Consider the following 18,262-nt stretch of genomic DNA (forward strand, 5'->3'; position numbering starts at 1 on the left):
CCATGAGAACCAAAAATTTTGAGGTTTTCCCCTGCAATAATCAAAGTCTCAGTGGAAAACCTTAGGAATAGATCTAGATGCAGATCAATTTTTTTTTCTGTGGAAGAAAAACTCTTTGAAATGAGGTTTCTAGCTTACATCCCAGGAACACAATCCTGTGTGAAGGGGTCAAAAAAACTTTTGAATGTTCTCTTAGAATCCAAGATTGTAAAATAAATCTTTCACCCAAGTGAGAGATTCCTTACAGTTTGAAAAAGGATCTGCAAAGATATGCAAGTCATCTAAATATGGAAAAATGTTGATACCCTGTAGCATGGAATTGAGTTATAACTGGAGCTAGATACTGAGAACACCCTTGGTGCAGTGGATAGTCCAAAGGGTAAGGCAGAGAACTGATAATGTGATCCAGACTCACAAAACCATAAGAAATATTTGACATCTGCATGAATAGGGATGAGATGATAAGCATGTTTTAAATACAAATGTTATGTACTCACCATAACAATGCATCTGTGTTGCCCATTTTCATTCTTCCTCAACTAATGGGTCTCAGATCCAACCACGGATCCTGCTCAGCCACTTTGTCTAGATTCATGGATCCAACTCTCGAGCTCCTCCCTTTACCTATAATGCCCCACTAACTTACAATACTTCAGAATGAGTTTGCTGGCCTCAGTAATAAAGGTTTATAATGTACAGAATCAATAGAGTTGAAACACTAGAGGTAAAACTGCAAAACTCAAACAAGGAACATTTGGTTCCCAAGAATATCCCTTAGGCATTCTCCAGGAAGAAAGGGAAGGAGGTTAGGAGGGTGGGAAGTTGAGGAAGAATGAAAATGGACACACAGCTGCATCATTATGTTAAGTATATAACCTTTATATCTGATGTTGCCATCTTCATTCGTTTCTCAACTGATGAGATAATGTTCCCACCTAGAAGATCCTTGGGTGGTCTTCATGGTAAGGTATTTTGGAGTACTGTGGAGCAAAAAGCAGCTCTGTTCCTAGAAATGAAATCCAACCTGCAATGAGCAATAAAGATATGAGTACTGGAACAATTGGCTGCCACAGAAATGTCATCTATTGTAGCTCTTGACCAAAAAGCTGAAGAAGTGGCCATAGACCTCAGGGAATGTGGTCTAGATGGCTTAGGCAAAGACAAATCTCTCTATTTATAAACAAAGGATATGCAATCAGTCAACCATTTGGCTAACACCGATTGGTCAGATTTCCTGAAATCTTTGGTCCGATGGAGATAAAATCTTAGTTGCCTGCACACATCCAAAAGTATGTAGTCACCTTTGTTGCAAAATATTGGGAAGAAAACTAGGAGGTTAATGACCTGATTAATGTTTGACTCAGAAGCCACCTTAGGTAAAAAGATGGATTGGTACGCAAGGAAACTCAAATAAGGAGACTTGGCAGACAGAGCCTAGAGTTCAGATACTCATCTATCTGATGTAATAGCAGCTAGAAAAAAGTTCTTCCAGGACAAACATTTAAGGTTTGAATTGGCTGAAGGATTAAATGGACTCTGAGCCAGACTTTGAAGTAAGATAGCTAAATCTCATGGAGGAGTAGGGTACTTGACATGGGGCCTGTGTAAAAAGGTGTCTTTCAGAAAATTCCTGTACAACTTACAAGAAGTCAGAAAAGAGTGATTTTCACCTGAATGAAAATTGGAAATAGCTGCCAAGTGGACTTTGATAGTATAGATATTAGCCCTCTCATTGAAGAGGGATGCTAAAAATTCTATGGCAGTGGAAATTTGGGTGGAAAAGGGTCCATGTAGAAAATCTATTTCACATACTTTTGCAGATTTTCCTAAAAGAAGACTTTTGAGAAGACAAGAGAATGTGCCAGACTGGGGAAGAAGGCCTGAGCTGTCTAGCTATAACTAGAACTGAAGAAACCATGCGGTTAACTTAAGGCCTGTTATGTCCAGCTGGATCATCTCATCAGATGAGACAATAAGTCTAGATTGGAGTCCAGTATCCAGGGCAAATACAGAGGATGAGGCCACAGGAAGGGAAAACAAATTTGATGAGGCCAAAAGGTGTAAGCAGGATACTTCTGCTCTTCAACTGCTAAGCTTTGTATAGGAATTTGGGGAGTAGAGGTAATGGAGGATAAGCACAGTGGAGACTTGGCCAATAATGAGCTAGAGCATTTGCCAGTGACTCCCCCAGAGGGAGAATCAAGGTGAAGAACCTGCTGCACTTGTTCTTGGAGGAAGAAAAGAGATCACAGCTTAGCTGGTCCCATCAGTGGAAAATTCTTTCTGCCACTTTGACATTGAGAGACCACTTGTGAGGCATCAGAATGGACATGCTTAGTTTGTCTGCAAGCACACTGGTTTTTACCAGAAGATGCATTGCAATGAGAAAGTGAATGGAAGAGATTACCCATTACTATACTCTTATTGCCTCATGACATAGAGGCAAGATCTGTCCCTCCCCCAAGTTGATACACCAGACTACAGACATACTGTTCATTTGGATTGCAATTGTCCTGGAGGGGAGAGCATTGTGAAAGGTCTGCAATGCTAGGAGGATGGCTCTCATCTCTAGGATATTGATATGTGAGTTGGCTTCTTGTGGGGACCATGTACCTTGGACTATCCTTCCTAAGAAATGTCCCCCATCCCAGTTGTGAGGTGCCTGTGGTTACTGTAGCTACCGATAAAGGAAGAACAAATGGATGGCCTAGAGAAACTTTGTTTGAATGAATGGACCAGAGAAGGTGTTCCTTGCAAATTTGTGTATTCCTGACTAGAGTGTACAAGGGTTGCTGAAGAATAGACCACTGTACAGGCAGAGTCCACTATAGAATCCACATGAAATCGGCTAGTGGAACTAGAGTTATTCCTTCAGCCTTGGACCTGAACTCTTGCAAGAATAGTTGCTCTGGAGGATAGGAATGCAAGATCACTTCCATTACCTGGACCTGAGAGTTTGCACTCTTGTTGGAGGAACAGATGTTATCTGGTTGATCAGCTCTAGATGAGCACCTATGAACTCCAGATTCTGTGCAGGTATGAGTTGTGACTTGTTGTAGTTGACTGTGATGCCAGATGGTGACATAACTGGAGCAAGTAGTCACTTGCTTGTACAAGTAGATGCCTGGTCAGAGCATGCAAGATCCAGTCATCTAGACACTTGGAATCTGAGCAGTCTTAGGTGAGATGCTACCACTATCATGCATTTGGTGAACACCACAGCCACCAGGCGCAATGCTCTGAAATGGTAATGACTGTCTCCCAGCTGGAAGTGCAGATATCTTCTGGAGCACCTGTTTATTTTGATGTGATATTGTGCATCCTGAAGAGCTATCCAGCACATCCATTTGTTCTTTCCCAACAGGAGCAAAATGGACTGAACTATGACCATCCAGAACCTTGAGTATTTCACATACTGGCTTAGTTTGCTGTGATCCAAAATGGGTCTCAAGTCCCCTGTCTTTTTTGGTACTAAAAAGAATCTTGAATAAATCCTGGATCTTGTTTGGTCTGGGGGGACATTTTGGCTGACTCTTTTTTTCTGTCAGCTTTCTTATTTACAGAGTTTCTTCCTCCCTCTCATTGGGTGGTACATTGGAGATTTTCCTCAATTTTATGGGAGGAATTTGGGAAAATGATATGAAATAATCTCTGGATATGATCCTCTGCAGCCAAGATTCTCTTGTGTTAGACGCCCAGGCTTCTGAATGCAACAACAAGCCCCAGCCCCCCAACCGCCTTCAGAGAATAACAGCTGGGCAACCTTTCAGAAGCAGTAACAGGGTTTATCTGAGAAAGCATCCTTGAAAGCCTGGCTCTGCAGGTCATCTCTGCTACAAGGGTTGCATCTTCCTTTGGAGTTTCTGTCTCTGCCTCTGGGGGAGCCATCTCCTCATGAGTCTTGGAAAGGACCTAGGCACTTGTGAAACCACATCTTGCTATCTCCTCGTTGATTTCAAGAAAAGGGTCTCTGAGGAGTAGAAAAATTAATCCCAATGACAGAGGAAGTCTTACTATCTTGCTCATTTCCTTCGCCTTTGGGCTGAACAAAGATGATCCATCATAAGGTGCAAAATCACACAGGCACATCCAGGCATGTCTCCTGATAGCTATGCCTAAACTTGCTACCTTTGAGGTACCTACTACAATGTGGGATATCCGTGTCATGGATGCTTTAGAAATGGACTGATGGGTGGTGAGTTGTGAAAAAAATCTTGTTCTGGTCTTCCACAGACATAGACCTGGAAGGAGATTTGGAGAGCTCTTTTGTCAAATCTCTTGGCAGGCTTGTAAATTGTGCCAAGTAATTCAGAGGCCACAGAGCAAGTGTTGCTAAGGTGTAAACACACTTTCCAGATCTGTCTAAATCCCTTGACTACCTGTTAGGGGGATGGACAAATGAGCTTTGTTCTGCTCTGAGAGCTTTTTCTTAGTATCCGCTGTCACAACCATGGCATCTACTGCTCTGTCCTTGGGGGGGGGGGGTCAAAATTCTATCAGGGCACTTGGGGATAGGTTCCACATTACCTGGCTCCTTCCATGCACTGCATGAGACAAGTTCTATTAGCTCATTAGGTGGAGGGAGTCACCAAAGATGTAGCTGGGCCAAACCCAAAGGCCTCCAGGAAAACCGACTCCTCTTGGGAAGGGATGTCAGAAGACCATCCACCTTTTTGCTATAGAAGTTCCAGAATTTCTCTAAAGGACATGTTATCAGGTGGAAATCTGGGGAACCTTTCCCTTCATCATAGTCAATGTACTCAGTGAGAAATTCCTGAGGGGAATCGAACTGTCTCCTTTTGCACATTTTCTTCTTAGGGATGTCCATCAGTGTGAGAAAGAGCAATAATGTCCTCTGGCCTTCAGTACACCTTGATGCAAGTGCTTAATCTTTCTGAAACAACAGTTGCAAAGTTATTATAATATATAAATTCCCTTAATCCCTTCTACATAATACAATAAGGGTTACAGTCGAACTTAAGAGCTCAGGGTTTCTGCGGCACTGACAGTTCTCAGTAGGCCTCTCCCATCTACATTTTAAGTTGTAAGTTGAATCTGTTATTTTTAGATACTTCGGACAGATTGCTTACTGTTTTCCCTCAAAAAAAGGGGAACCTGTTTGTTTCTGTCACCTCGCGATCTGGTCAGTCCTCGGCCGATACTAAAGCTCGAGAGCTTTTACTGGCTCGAGGCTAACCCTTATCCCATGGTGCCTCACAGCAATTCTCCAGATCTTATTTGCAAGAAAGTAACTACCTACATAATAGTAAGTAAACTATCAATAACTATGCACATACAAACAGAATACTTGGTATTACTATCCATGCCAAGTGGACGGACAACTACAACAAGGTCAGACAGCATAATGGATAGTCCAGAAGTTTCTCCAGGATATAGGAAGGGGGAAGGAGGGTGGGACGCAAGAATGTAGGTGAGATGGACTACAAACAATGAACGTTATGGTAAGTACATAACTTCTATATGTTATGTAGTCCTATCTTGCCATAATTCTTGCTGGATGGGACAGCGTCCCTAGCACCTTTATCCCGGGTGGCTCAAGCAAACAGACTCTTCAGCACAGTGAACCCAAAGGATGACCTGTCCCAGGAGGCCAAATCCAATTTGTAATGAGTGACAAAGGTATGAGGTCTTGCCCAAGTAGCTGCTGCACAAATGGTATCAATTGGGAGTTTTGATATAAAGGCATATGAAATTGATACTGCTCTGGTTGAATGGCCTTTTACTTTAGCAGGTAATTGTTTCCCAGCAGTTTTGTAAGCAAATGAGATGCAGTCTGAAAGCCATTTAGACAAAGTAACCTTAGAGATGGGCAAGCCTTTGTTTTTGTCTGAGAAGGAAACAAACAATTGGTCCGATTTTCGAAATTCTTTAGTCCTGTGCAGGTAAAATCGGAGAATTCTGTGGACATCTAATTGGTGTAGTCTGTATTCTGATTTGTTACTATGATTTGGGAAGTAAACTGGTAATTCAATAGCTGTGTTGAGATTATGTTCTGAATATACCTTAGGAAGAAAGGAAGGATTAGTTCTGAGGGAGACTTTATCCTTGTGGAAAACAATATAAGGAGGTCGAATGGTGAGGGCTTGCAATTCTGAAACTCTCCTAGCAGATGTTATAGCAACTAAGAACAATGTCTTCCAAGACAATAATTTCAAGTCAGATGAAGAAGATGGTTCAAAAGGTGGAGAAATTAAAGATGTGAGAACTAAGTTCAGGTCCCAGGGCTCCGGTGGTTGCCTGATTGGAGGTCTGAGAAGGAGGACTCCTTTCAAAAAGGTTTTGCATAAAGAGTGGGACATGATTGGATTTCCCATGTAGCCAAAATGAGAATTAGAGATGGCAGCTAACTAAACTCTAATGGTAGCAGCTGCAGCTCCTTCTTGAAAAATGGATGCAAGGAAGGACAGGATAGACTCTATGGGAGCTGAGTAGGGATATATGCCTTGGTTTGCTGCCCAAATGGAGAACCTTTTCCATTTACTGGAATAAAATTTTCTGGTGGAAGGTTTGTGCGAAGAAATCAGGATGTGTTTGACTGTAGGGGGAAGGGAAATACACCTGGCTATTCTTGGAACTGGAGCAGCCATGTTGTCAATTTCAGGGTTTGAATGGTAGGATAGACCTGTCCTGATTGATGAATCAGGTGGTCTGGAGATGGTTCCAGAATCCATGGTTCCTCCAAGAGATAGGGCCACAGGAAGGGGAACCAGACTTGGTGAGGCCTGTAAGGAGCAATGAGGATCAGGTTACTCTTCAACAGTTTTGCTTTCTGAATTACTTTTGGTATGAGAGGAAAGGGTGGAAAAGCATAAAGGAGTCCTGGAGGCCAACTGTGGACCAGAGCATCCCTGGGTGACATCCCCAGATGAGGAATGAGGGCAAAGTAGTTGCTGCATTTGGTGCTCATATACTTGGTGAATAGGTCACAGCAAGGCAGGCCCAATTTGCAAAAAATCTCTCCCGCAACTTCTGTATTCAGTGACCACTCATGAGGCATCAGAATTGCTCGACTCAGTTTGTCTGCTATCACATTGGACTTCCCCAGAATGTGCGTTGCTACCAGAAAGCATTGAGTGTCCATCACACATTTCCATACTCTTAGAACCTCTTGACAAAGTGGGTAAGATTTGGTTCCCCCTTGCTTGTTTATATACCATACTACAGACATGTTGTCTGATTGAATCACAATTGTCCCAGTGGGAAGAGAACTCTGAAGTGCTTGCAATGCATATAGCACCGCTCTCATCTCCAGAACACTTATGTGCAAGTGGTTCTTGTGATCCTGCCAGATACCTAGGACCATCATTCCCAGATAATCCCCCCCCCCACCCTATCTGGGAAGTGTCCATGGTCAAGACTGCATTTTGTTGAGGGGGAGCAAGTGGGCGACCTAGATGAAGTTGATCCCTAAGTAACCACCATGTTAGATCCTTCTTGCAGGAGTTTGTGATGAGCACTTGGTGAGACAAGGGGAGATCCTGCATTGATCACTGGGCAAATAGTAGCCAATGAAGTACTCTCATGTGCAGATGGGTGAGGGGAACTAAGAGAATGGTGGAAGCCATAGTCCCTAGAACCTGAAGGACTTTCTTGGCCTGTACTTTGTCTTCCTTTAGCAAGAATCTGACTTGGTTGTGCAATGATTCTATCCTTTCTGGTGTCAGTTTTGCTGTCATGGAGGTTGAGTCTATGTCTGATTCCAAAACACAAATAAGACCAGCAGCTGTAGCACCAAAGATACTTTATTTAAATGTAGTAGAAACTACATATGGAAAAAAAAATGAGTATAGATCAGACTGGTTTTGGCAAAAATAACAATGCCTTCATCAGTGTAAAGAGAACAAATGCAATACTCATTTATATAATGCAAATATTTAATCACATGGTTAGTGATTATAAGTGCTCGTTAAGACCCGGAGGGAATAATCCACCGAGTTTAATAATACACTTTTTTTCTTTTCTGTTCAGTATGTCATGCCAGCCCATTTTGTTTGATCTGTGTGCAGTAATTTTGTCAATAATAATAAAATTAAATGAAGCACTTGGATGTACCAAAGTATGTTTATAAAGTGCGTTGGTTGGTTTGTGGTGTCTAATCTCACTGAAATGTTCACCTATTCTGAATTTGACCAGACAGTAGGTTTGTCCCACATAAAAGGATGAACAATGACATGTGGCAAGATAAACAACCATCAGATTGGCAGTTGGCATAAAAACCTATATCAAAAACCTGACTGGTGATTTTACTGCAGAAGGAGGTAGATTTCGTGAGTTTACTGCAATAGGAACATTGCCCACAAGGGAAACAACCAACTAATCGGCCACCTGAAATAGTTTATTGTGACAAAGACAAATTGGATGGTAAGAAGTGTTTATAATGGTTGAAAAGAGAGCCCAAATGTCTGCCTTTCTTGTAAGTAAAGGTGCATCTAGTTGGTAAAATTGTAGATAATGTGGAATCAGCCAACAAAATATTCCAATGGTAGTTAACACTGTGAATTAATGAATTGGTATTGCGGCCATAAGAAGACAATGTGCTGCAATGGAGATAAGGCTAATTTTTTTTAGATTTATTGTAAAGCCTAATCTGATGCACAAGGATGGAGTCTCGTCCCTGGTTCTGATTAGTTGGTGCTTGGTGGTAGCAGTGAGAAGCCAGTCATCTAGGTAAGGAGACACCTGGAATCCTTGATGTCTCAGGTGAGCCGTTACCACTGCCATGCATTTGGTGAACACTCTGGGGGCTGTAGTGAGCCCAAAGGGCAGTCTTCGAAATTGAAAATGACTGGCTTCCAGCCGAAAGCGTAGATGTCTTCTGGAGCGCCTGTCCATTCTGATATGGTAGTACGCGTCCTGAAGATCTATGGAGCACATCCAATTGTCTTTCCCGATAAAGGGAAAAATTGATTGCAGAGTGATTATACGGAACTTCGATTTCTTTACAGACTTGTTGAGTTTGCTGAGATCTAGAACTGATCTCCAGTCCCCTGTCTTTTTTGGAACTAAAAAGAATCGTGAGTAAGTCCTGGATCCTATTTGCTCTGTGGGAACTTCTTGGGTGACTCTTTTTGAAGCAATGAGATGACCTCTGATGTTGCATGGTCTAATTGAATGGGTGGCACATCTGGTAAAGACCATTTTACTGGGGGATCGGAAACAAAGGGAATAAGGTAACCTCTGGAAATTATAGTTTGTGCCCAACAATCTTGGGAAATTTGTAGCCAGGCACTTGGGTACAGTGAAAGATGACCCCCGACTGCCTCCAGAGATGGACAGTCGGGCAACTCCTCAGGGGCGATGGAAGGGACTATCAGAGAAAGCATCTCTATCTCCCTGATGTTGTGGACCTCCTCTGCCATGAGCACGGCGTCTTCCATTATATCCACCCCCTCTGCCTCTAGGGGAGGGTTGACCTTGTGTCTGAGGGAAACCTTTTTGGGATTTATGGAACCACATTTTCCCACCTGTTTGACCCTTCGGATAGGGTCTAGAAGGAAGGGAGAAATGGACTCTGACAGCAGATAAGGTTTTCCCTTCCTGCTCACACCTGGTCAAAGTCTCTTTTACCTGCGGTCCAAAAAGAGTTAAACCATCAAAGTGGACATTGGTAAAGGAAGACTTAAAGGATTCCATAAAGTTGCATAGATGCATCCAGGAATGCCTCCTAAGAGAAATTCCTGCTGTGGCTGCCCTGCTCACTCCATCAGCTGCATAGGAAATCAGCTTCATGGAGGAGTTAGCTATAGATGTAAGGGTGGAGAGCTGCACAAATACGTTGTCCATGAATCCAAAAGCTACTGAACTCTGAACTCCCAACTCCTTCAGGAGATCTCTTTGAAGGCTAGTAAAATGGGACAGGTAATTCAGCAATTGTAAGGTAAATGCCGCTGAAGAGAAGTACGCTTTCCATACCTATCCATCGTCCTGGACTCTTTATTAGGAGGATGGATATTTGAAGATGTCTCTGACAACTCCTTTTTTGTGGCTGCTGCCACCACCATAGCACCCACAGGAACTCCCTTAAAAAGAAAAGATTTGTCTTCTGGAGCAGTCATAAATTTGTTTGGCCTCCTCAGGACAGGTTCCACTGTGTCTGGGGAGGTCCAAGCTTTCCAGGATATGACCCCCAAAAGTTAGACATTTGGTGGTGTCACCCAGGAGGTGGAAGGTCAGGAACCAAAGGCTTCAAGGTACACTGATTCATCTTCAGTAGGGTTAGAGGTCTTCCAATCACCCCTCTGTATAAGGATTTCAAGGACATCTGCAAAAGAAACATCCTCAGAGGGGGATCTTGGAGTCCCTTCTGACTCATCCAAATCAGTGTCTGATGAGACAGACTCAGGGGAGTCAATGTGCTTCCTCTTACAAAATCTCTTCCAAGGGAGCACTCCAGTGGGATAATCTGGGGATGTCTCAAAAGAGGGGACACTTCCAATGGGGGCTCCTTGAGTCTCTGGTTCCCTACGCTGAGGGGCAGGCTGGGGAGAAGAAGTTGCTACCGGCTGCTGGAGGGACATCGGGTCCAAAGGCAGGGCTTTGGCACTGGACAAAGCTTTCTCTATTGCTTCAAAGGCCTTTCCACCCCATTCTGAAGAAGACCTCCGCTCCGAGGAAACGGAAGGTCGGCTCTGAGCAGGAGGGGCAGGTTCCAAACAGACTTTGTAACCAAGCTCAATCGAGCCAAGACACCGAGAGGGAGGGTCGGTTCCGAAGAAAAAATAGGTTGACAATCCCTCTTGGAGTCGACTCGAGAGCATCGGCTCCCAGACCCCTTAGCTCCAGACTGAGCCAATGAGGATAGAGTTATTGGTTCCAAGGAAGTAGGAAGAATTCTCAGAACTGGAGGATCCAGTACAGAAGGACCCAAAGTGTTCAACTCTGAGAGCAAAGCAGTTGGAGGAGGAGCAGTAGTCTGAAGATGGGACAGCTCTGAAGCCTTTGGGTCCAGAAGAGCTAACATTTTAGCCAGGGCTGGGTCACAGAGCAGCCTCTTCACCACCAATATCCTCATCTGAAAGTGTCTTGGAGGAACGGGTGGAGATAGAAGGAGATCTCCTCCTTTCTAAAATAGGAGATCTCAAGGTTGGTGAGATGGGGTCCAAAACAGGTGAGTGTCTTGATACAGAAGGTTGTCTCGGCACTTAGGAAACTGATGGCACTGAGACAGAAGAAGTAGAATTGGAGCCAGAACTCCTCAGCTCCATCGCTTTAGACTTTTTTGATGGCTCCGAAGCTGGAACCGATGGAGATTTTCTTTTCAAAGTTTTGGGAACTGTCTGACCAAGTTCCAGCTGTTCCTAGAAGGAACAAGTCATAAGACCCCTGTCAATCAATTTTCATTTTCTTTCATTAAGAACCCTAGTACTAAAGGCATGACAGAAAGTACAAGGTTCTTGTAAATCAGCCTCTCCAAGACAGTACACACAGCTGGTGTGACTGTCAATCAATGACATTTTTTGAGAACACTTGTCACATTTCTTAAACCCAGAAGGGTGGTGTTCTTTATGTTCTCTGTCTGTCTTTGGACATATTGCTGAAAAAAAGCAAAGCTGCCAATATAACAATAACAACAAGCTATGAGGAGAAGAAAGATTTTTTTTTAAAGAAGAAGGACTAGCACTCAGAGAGGAAAGGCCCTCTAATTTAAATGAGCAACTATGGCCCTCTAACTAAAACAGGCTATACAATCCTAAGAAAGTGGGACAGGGGAGCAAGCACCAATCACACAGGTAAAAGGTAACAATTATTTAGATAGACTAAATGAAGAAAATTAGACAAAAATATTAAAGAGTTATCAAAAAAATCTTCTACTTAGCCAACAAGCCAGTAAGGAGACAACCTTGAAGCTTTCATAGCAAACAAGATCTGGGGAATTGCCATGAGGCACCATGGGATAGGGGTTAGCCTCGAGCCAGTAAAAGCTCTCAAACTTTAGTATCGGCCATGTCAGAGCCGATTCTCAGCTCTGAACCCAACCAGCAAGAATTACAGTGAGATAGGACTACATAACATCCAATGCTGCCTATGCCAAAAGAGAGTCACCACAATTATTTATTTTTTTTGGCATCCTTTTGAATCATCAGAATTACCCTGGAAATTAGTGGAAATGCATAAAGGAGCATTATCTTCCAAAGGAATGAAAATGCATCTATTTACTGAGTCCTGGAACAAAATTTGTCCAGTAGTAGTAGTTTTGAAAGGAAGTGAACAGATTAATTTGAGGTGCTCTCCTCAAGTTGGTCAATTCCTGGAAGACGCCTTGTTCAATTTCCATGGGGTTTGTCCTAGTCCTGCTCAGCTTGTCTACCACTATGTCTTGCTCTTCCAGAATGCAAGATGATTGGAGGGTTAAGAAATGCTGAGGAGGGAATTCCCAATTTATCATTTCCAGCCTACACGTGGGTACAAACTTGTACCTGCCTGCTTGTTTATATGCTATGTAACTGTGATATTGTCTGTAATCACTTGGAAAGCAGACTCCAAAGAATTTATCCTCAGGTAAACTGCAAATGTTAGAGGTGTGATGGAGAAGAAAGAGGTAATTGGGAATTTATGTTCTGAGAGTGTAATGAGTTGGCAGACTTTAAAAATTCCCGGCAGACTACTCTGTCAGAAATACTGGGTGAACAAAGTGGTGTAACAAATTAAATTATTTTTTAGCTGTGATACAGAATAAGAATTGCCTAGACATAATAAGGCTTTCCTGAGTTTAATTTTGGTGGCTGCCAAAAATGCAAATCTCAACCAGCTGTAGTACAAATAGAGAATGTAGTAACAGAGATAAAAGACTTGGAAGTGGGATCTTTGAAAATGGTAGGAGCAAATTACATAGAAAAAAATGGGAATTATGGGCACAATACATGTTAAATAATGTTTTGGAGGAGGAATGAGGTTTAAGGGAAGGGAGGCATTGAATGACCTATGTAAGGTTTGATTGACAATGACTGTATAGAAGATTATATGTGATGTATAATGTTTGCAACTGAAAATATGTCAATATGGTTTGTTTTTGTTTATATAAAAGTATGATTGCTTATGTCTTAAGTGATAATTCAATAAAGATTCTTGTTTAAAAAACAGAAAGAGAGAGAGAGAGAGAGAGAGAGAAAGTAAGCAGGCAAATGAGTGCTAAAGGAAATCAAACCTATACCAGATAACCATTGAGGATCCTAGCCCAAATTCCCAGTTGTCCTTAACCACTGTTTGGTTAAGTGATTTCCTCAAGGTCACACAGTAGGCAAATGAGGGCTTTGGGAATCAAGTCCTGTACCACAGGAAATAAAGCGCATAGTTTTAATTTTCTGTTTGTTGCCAGACAGAGATTTCCTTCATCAAGATTTGAATTCTGCACAATTTGCTTCTCAATCCATTACTTAAACCACTCTCATAACTCTCCTTCCTTGGTGCCATGACTCAGATAAATTTCAAACTTTCTTAAAAGAGCAATACAGTCTGAGTGGAGGCATACCCCAATGGAGAAGTGTCTTCCACAAATGAAACTCTTAGGTGATAGTTGCTCCTGGGAAGCTCAACAGATGCTTCTTCTTGAGGTGGCAAGAAATTACAGAAGAAAGCTTCACCCTGACTGCTTATTTTCCTCCTGGGGATTAATCATTTAGAAGTCAGAGTGAAGGATATTGGGTGAAGCTAGAGATTTTTGAAGATGGCCAGTTGTTGCTTCATAGGTGGGAAACAACGCATAAAGCCTAAGGGCTGCAACAGTGGGAATGAGGAACATTAAACAAAGTAAATGTTAATGTTGTGATATTTTGTCAGCAGCTTAGAATATCTCATTAACCACTCAAGCTGCGCACTTACTGTTAATGGCATTTTGTTTGCCTAACTGTGAGCTTTCTTATGAGACTGTATAGTTCTGTCTGTGTTACATGGCTGCTGAGGAAAGATTGAAATTACGACAACATAAATAACTAGTACATGAACAACATATAATACCCTCTTTAATAGCACTAGACAGAGAGAAAATATCACTGCAGTTGTTTTGGAAGTTATGTAAGCTTTAAAGCAAAATCTTTCAGTAGCTTTTATGTATTATGGTTTTGGAATTATTAATGCAAATAAAAGGTGATATTAGACTCCTAGTGCTGCAAGTAGGATGTAACTACTGGAGACATCAGTAGGCTATATTAAGATATTATAGCCATCCACCAAATAGTCTTTCAAAGGTAATATAGCTGTTTTACCAAAAAAATTACAAAGAAAGTCACTAACTATCATTTCAAATATTACATTCAAATTACTATTCTGTTCCTTTGTGAGTTATGGAACGGATAACCTGAACTTCAAAATCTAGATTTCACAATGCAATCTCAGATAAAATAACTGTTTACTTTTGTTTCTGTTTTGTTTGTTACAAAAAAAAAAAAGACAGGACATCTTACCCCTTGTTCAGGTTTCTGAACTACAGAGGCATATATCCATGAACACTGTGTAGGTACAAACTCTTCATTATTTACCCTCACCTTTCAAATGTTGCTTGCCTTATTTCCACAGATGTCTAGCATCTCCATCTGCTCTTGTAAATTCAACCCTTTCTTTGTAGTTACATCTCATTTAAGCCCACAGTATCATCTGTCCCTTTAAGAATCCACACCATCACATCACTCAGTGAAATGATGTGTTCCTATATTTGGTCTGGTCCCTTCAATAACCTACAAGCTGCACATTTTTTCCAAACTTCTGGACTGCAGCTATGTGTTCAGTAAGTCTTCTTGCTGTTGCATCCAAAATAGCCATGAAAGCCAAAGGTTGTAGTTGCGCTATTTCAAACTTTATATGTATACTTGCTGAAGGAGAGTAGCTTGGTAGATGGAGTTGTCCTATTAATGTTGCAAGATGTTTCTTGTTGGGGAGGTATTAACTTTATACAGCAAATACAAGAATTAGTATGTTTATGTTTCCTAAATGATAAGATGAAGTTAAACAATATCTTGCTTATATGTAGTTTGGGAGTGATTCTAATTAATCTTCATTTATGACTCAGTAACTATTTTCCTCTATGACTGGCTCCTCATACATCTCTTCCATCATGTTGGAGTCATACCCCCACCCACACACATGAAGCATTCTACAGTGAAATTTGTCAAAAGAGTGTGAGAATTTTTCTGGTTTCCTATTCAAATTTCCAATAGTCAGTATGAATATTACCTCAAGTTTCCTGTGGAAATGGTCTGTGCCTAGTGGGAGTGACAAAGTCAAGCAAAATTAAATAAAATAAATAAATGAATATCCTTATTTTGAAAGAAAAGCTGGAGTTATGGTAGGTAAATCATGTTTTGCATATTATGGTAGAACCATGGTTAAAATAACTAATTAATATAAAACATATTTAACTGCTCTGAAAATTCTTGAGATTTGAAAGAATGCAACTATAGTACTCTAAGAATGCTTACAAGATCTTCAGTGCTGAAGCAGATAATTCTGATCCATGAACAGATTTGCTTCTCACTCTCCTGCTTGCAAGGTAATATCCATGAATTAATGCCTCTGCTTCAGAGTTTAGTTCAGGAGAAATATTTCTGGCAACTAAAATAAGCTGTAGAAAAAAATGATTACATTATGAAATATTGCTATTAAAAATATTATTTTATGATTACTTATAAATATCAATAAAGCAGAGGCAGTACATTAGGTGTATATGCTAAATCTATAACTTAGAATGTTTACAGGAAAGTACAGCTGTGTAAGGGAACTTTTCATAACAGAGATTTATGAAAAATAGATTAATTGCTATAGGAAGTGATATTGGTTTGCAGCAATGCAGTAGGCAGACATTGGTCATCATGCACAATTCTTTTGCAACTGGACACCTAGGGGCACATGGATGAAATATTCAGCTGTGGCCATTACAGGACAATCTGGGTATGTAAAATATTATACAAAACACCTCACTCTGCTCCTTCTTTTGCTCAAGAAAAGACTAACAGAGCAGATATACCAACAAATGTTCTTCAGGTAGACTCAGAATGCCACATAGAAAAGAGTGCTAACAACTAATTGATATATACAAGACAAAACAGTATGTATGCAGCAAAACCACACACAAAACATTTTAATGAGAAAAAGTAAAGAAAAAAGATACAACAATAGCAATGAGTAACCATTATACAGATATAAACAGAATTAACTCACCCCATAATACTCAGTAAGATAAAACATAACACACTCACACACACACACACAAACATACACACACACACACACACACACACACACACACACACACATATATATATATATATATATATATATATATATATATATTATATGCAAATACACACACACACACACACACACACACACACACACACACACACACACACACACAAAGAGAAAGCTGGTAATTCATAAGCAGTGAAGTTGCTGGCTGAGACTCCTTAGAATTAAGCAGAAAGGGGTCTATGTTATCCCATCTCATAATATTTCCATCGAAAGGCTAAACATCAAACTATCCATTGAAATTTCATTCAGCGAATGTTCATTTCAGCAAATGGGAAAGTAACTAGTTGGCCAACACTTCCCTGTCTGCATTTTCCCCACTGTAGTGTGATCTAGGAGTTGATATGTATAGTTAGGGGATGGGGGCGTGAAGCCACCACCTGGATAGGTTTCAATAGTGTGTTGTGTGTTGGCTAACTAGTTACTTTCCCTGGTGAAAAAAATGAATGTTCACTGAATGAATGTTCAATGGATAGGGTTTGATATTTAGCCGTTCGATGGAAATGTTATTTGACAGTTAAACATAGATGCGGCAGAAAAAAACATGAACTGTAGATAAGCTCTGTTGAAACCTCGGAGTAATCAAGCAATTATAACTTTTTAAAGAAATTATACTTCTTTATTGAAAATAAAACATATTAATAAATGAGTGCTTTTGCCCTTAACTGGACTTCATCTGATCATATAAATATATATAAAAATTACCAGGAAGTAGAAGGTGGGAGTTTATTCTGCAGCATTAATCTGTTATTTATAAACTTACTGTTATAAAGAGTGCCTCACTGCCTCACACAACAATATTATCTACATTGTAATGAGCATTGCTGCAGGCTATTTTTTATATATATATATATATATGTGTGTGTGTGTGTGTGTGTGTGTGTATATATATATATATATATATATATATATATATATATATATATATATGGTTTGGGAGAATATCGAATACACTTTGGTCTCCTATGAGTGGTTGATCTAAAATATATCCTGCAAAATTGTAAAAAGCAAATCCTATTTTACGTCCAGATTGCAGATCAGTTTTTTAATGTTTGGAAGAGGTGTGAATGAATGGCCAGCTAACAGCTTCACAAATACTGTGGGCTGATGCATTTTTATAAAAAGGTTGCAGTAGTAACTGCTGACTTGGTGGAGTGGACCTTAATATTCCTAGTCTAGGTCTTTGTTTTTTGAATTTTTTTGTATTTGTGATAACATGGTCTTACTGCTCTTCATGATTAATTCACACCAACCATGGGTAAATCTTCAATATATGACACCGTTATTGCTATAATAATGAATGAAAAGAGAAGAGGGCCTAGATCCTTGTGACATACCACTATTAAGGATTCCACTGTCTGAAAGGAAGTTGTTAGCTTTTATAGTATTACTGCTGAAGATAAGCTTTCCAAGCTTATTAAGTAGCAGAGGAAAGTTTACAGTTTAAAGACCCTTTTCATTTCAATGACAGACCACCTGTAATTTGATCGTCATTAATATTTATTAATAATGTTGTTACTTGAGGCATATAGAACTGTCAAAGTGTTGAAGGAGCTGCAGAAACTATGCTGTGCATTACATAGGAGCCTGAACTCTTTTATGTTTGATGAGTAAATACTATTGTAGATTAGCAGTCCTTTGGGGTGGGGACATTTGGGAGTGTGATGATGATGGACTGTTTGAATAGGGCAGGAAATACTCTGCAGATAGAATACATGAGTAAGTTGTGGAGCAGGAAGACATTCTTAAGAAGAGCAGGTGAAGTTTGTAAAACTTAGTACCTGGCCTAGAATTTACTTATTTATTAAGTTTTTGTTTCCCTTGACTATGACTAATTTAAAATATAAAACAGGACAGTGTGCAGTAAGCCTGTAGTATTGCGAGGGGCTATTGTCATTTCAATGTAGGACAGGGAGGGGTTGTGAGGGAAATTTGTTAACGTTTTTTTTTTTTTTATGGCTGTGAGAAGAAGACGATTTTTAGAAAAGTTCAAGATGTCTTAGCA

General features: G+C 40.5%; 1 protein-coding gene across 1 annotated transcript in view; it reads right to left on the reverse strand.

Annotated features, from left to right (window-relative positions):
* Positions 1-18,262, reverse strand: part of MCMDC2 (minichromosome maintenance domain containing 2) — a gene marked incomplete at its 5' end in the record, with an annotated part of 2,309,393 nt that overhangs the window by 404,308 nt on the left and 1,886,823 nt on the right. The window contains 1 exon segment of the mRNA XM_044067368.1: positions 15,432-15,574. Within this exon segment, the coding sequence (XP_043923303.1) occupies positions 15,432-15,574 (143 nt within the window).

This window comes from Protopterus annectens, chromosome 3.part1 (assembly GCF_019279795.1).
Source record: "Protopterus annectens isolate FY-2018-M chromosome 3.part1, PAN1.0, whole genome shotgun sequence".
Lineage (NCBI taxonomy): Eukaryota > Metazoa > Chordata > Ceratodontiformes > Protopteridae > Protopterus > Protopterus annectens.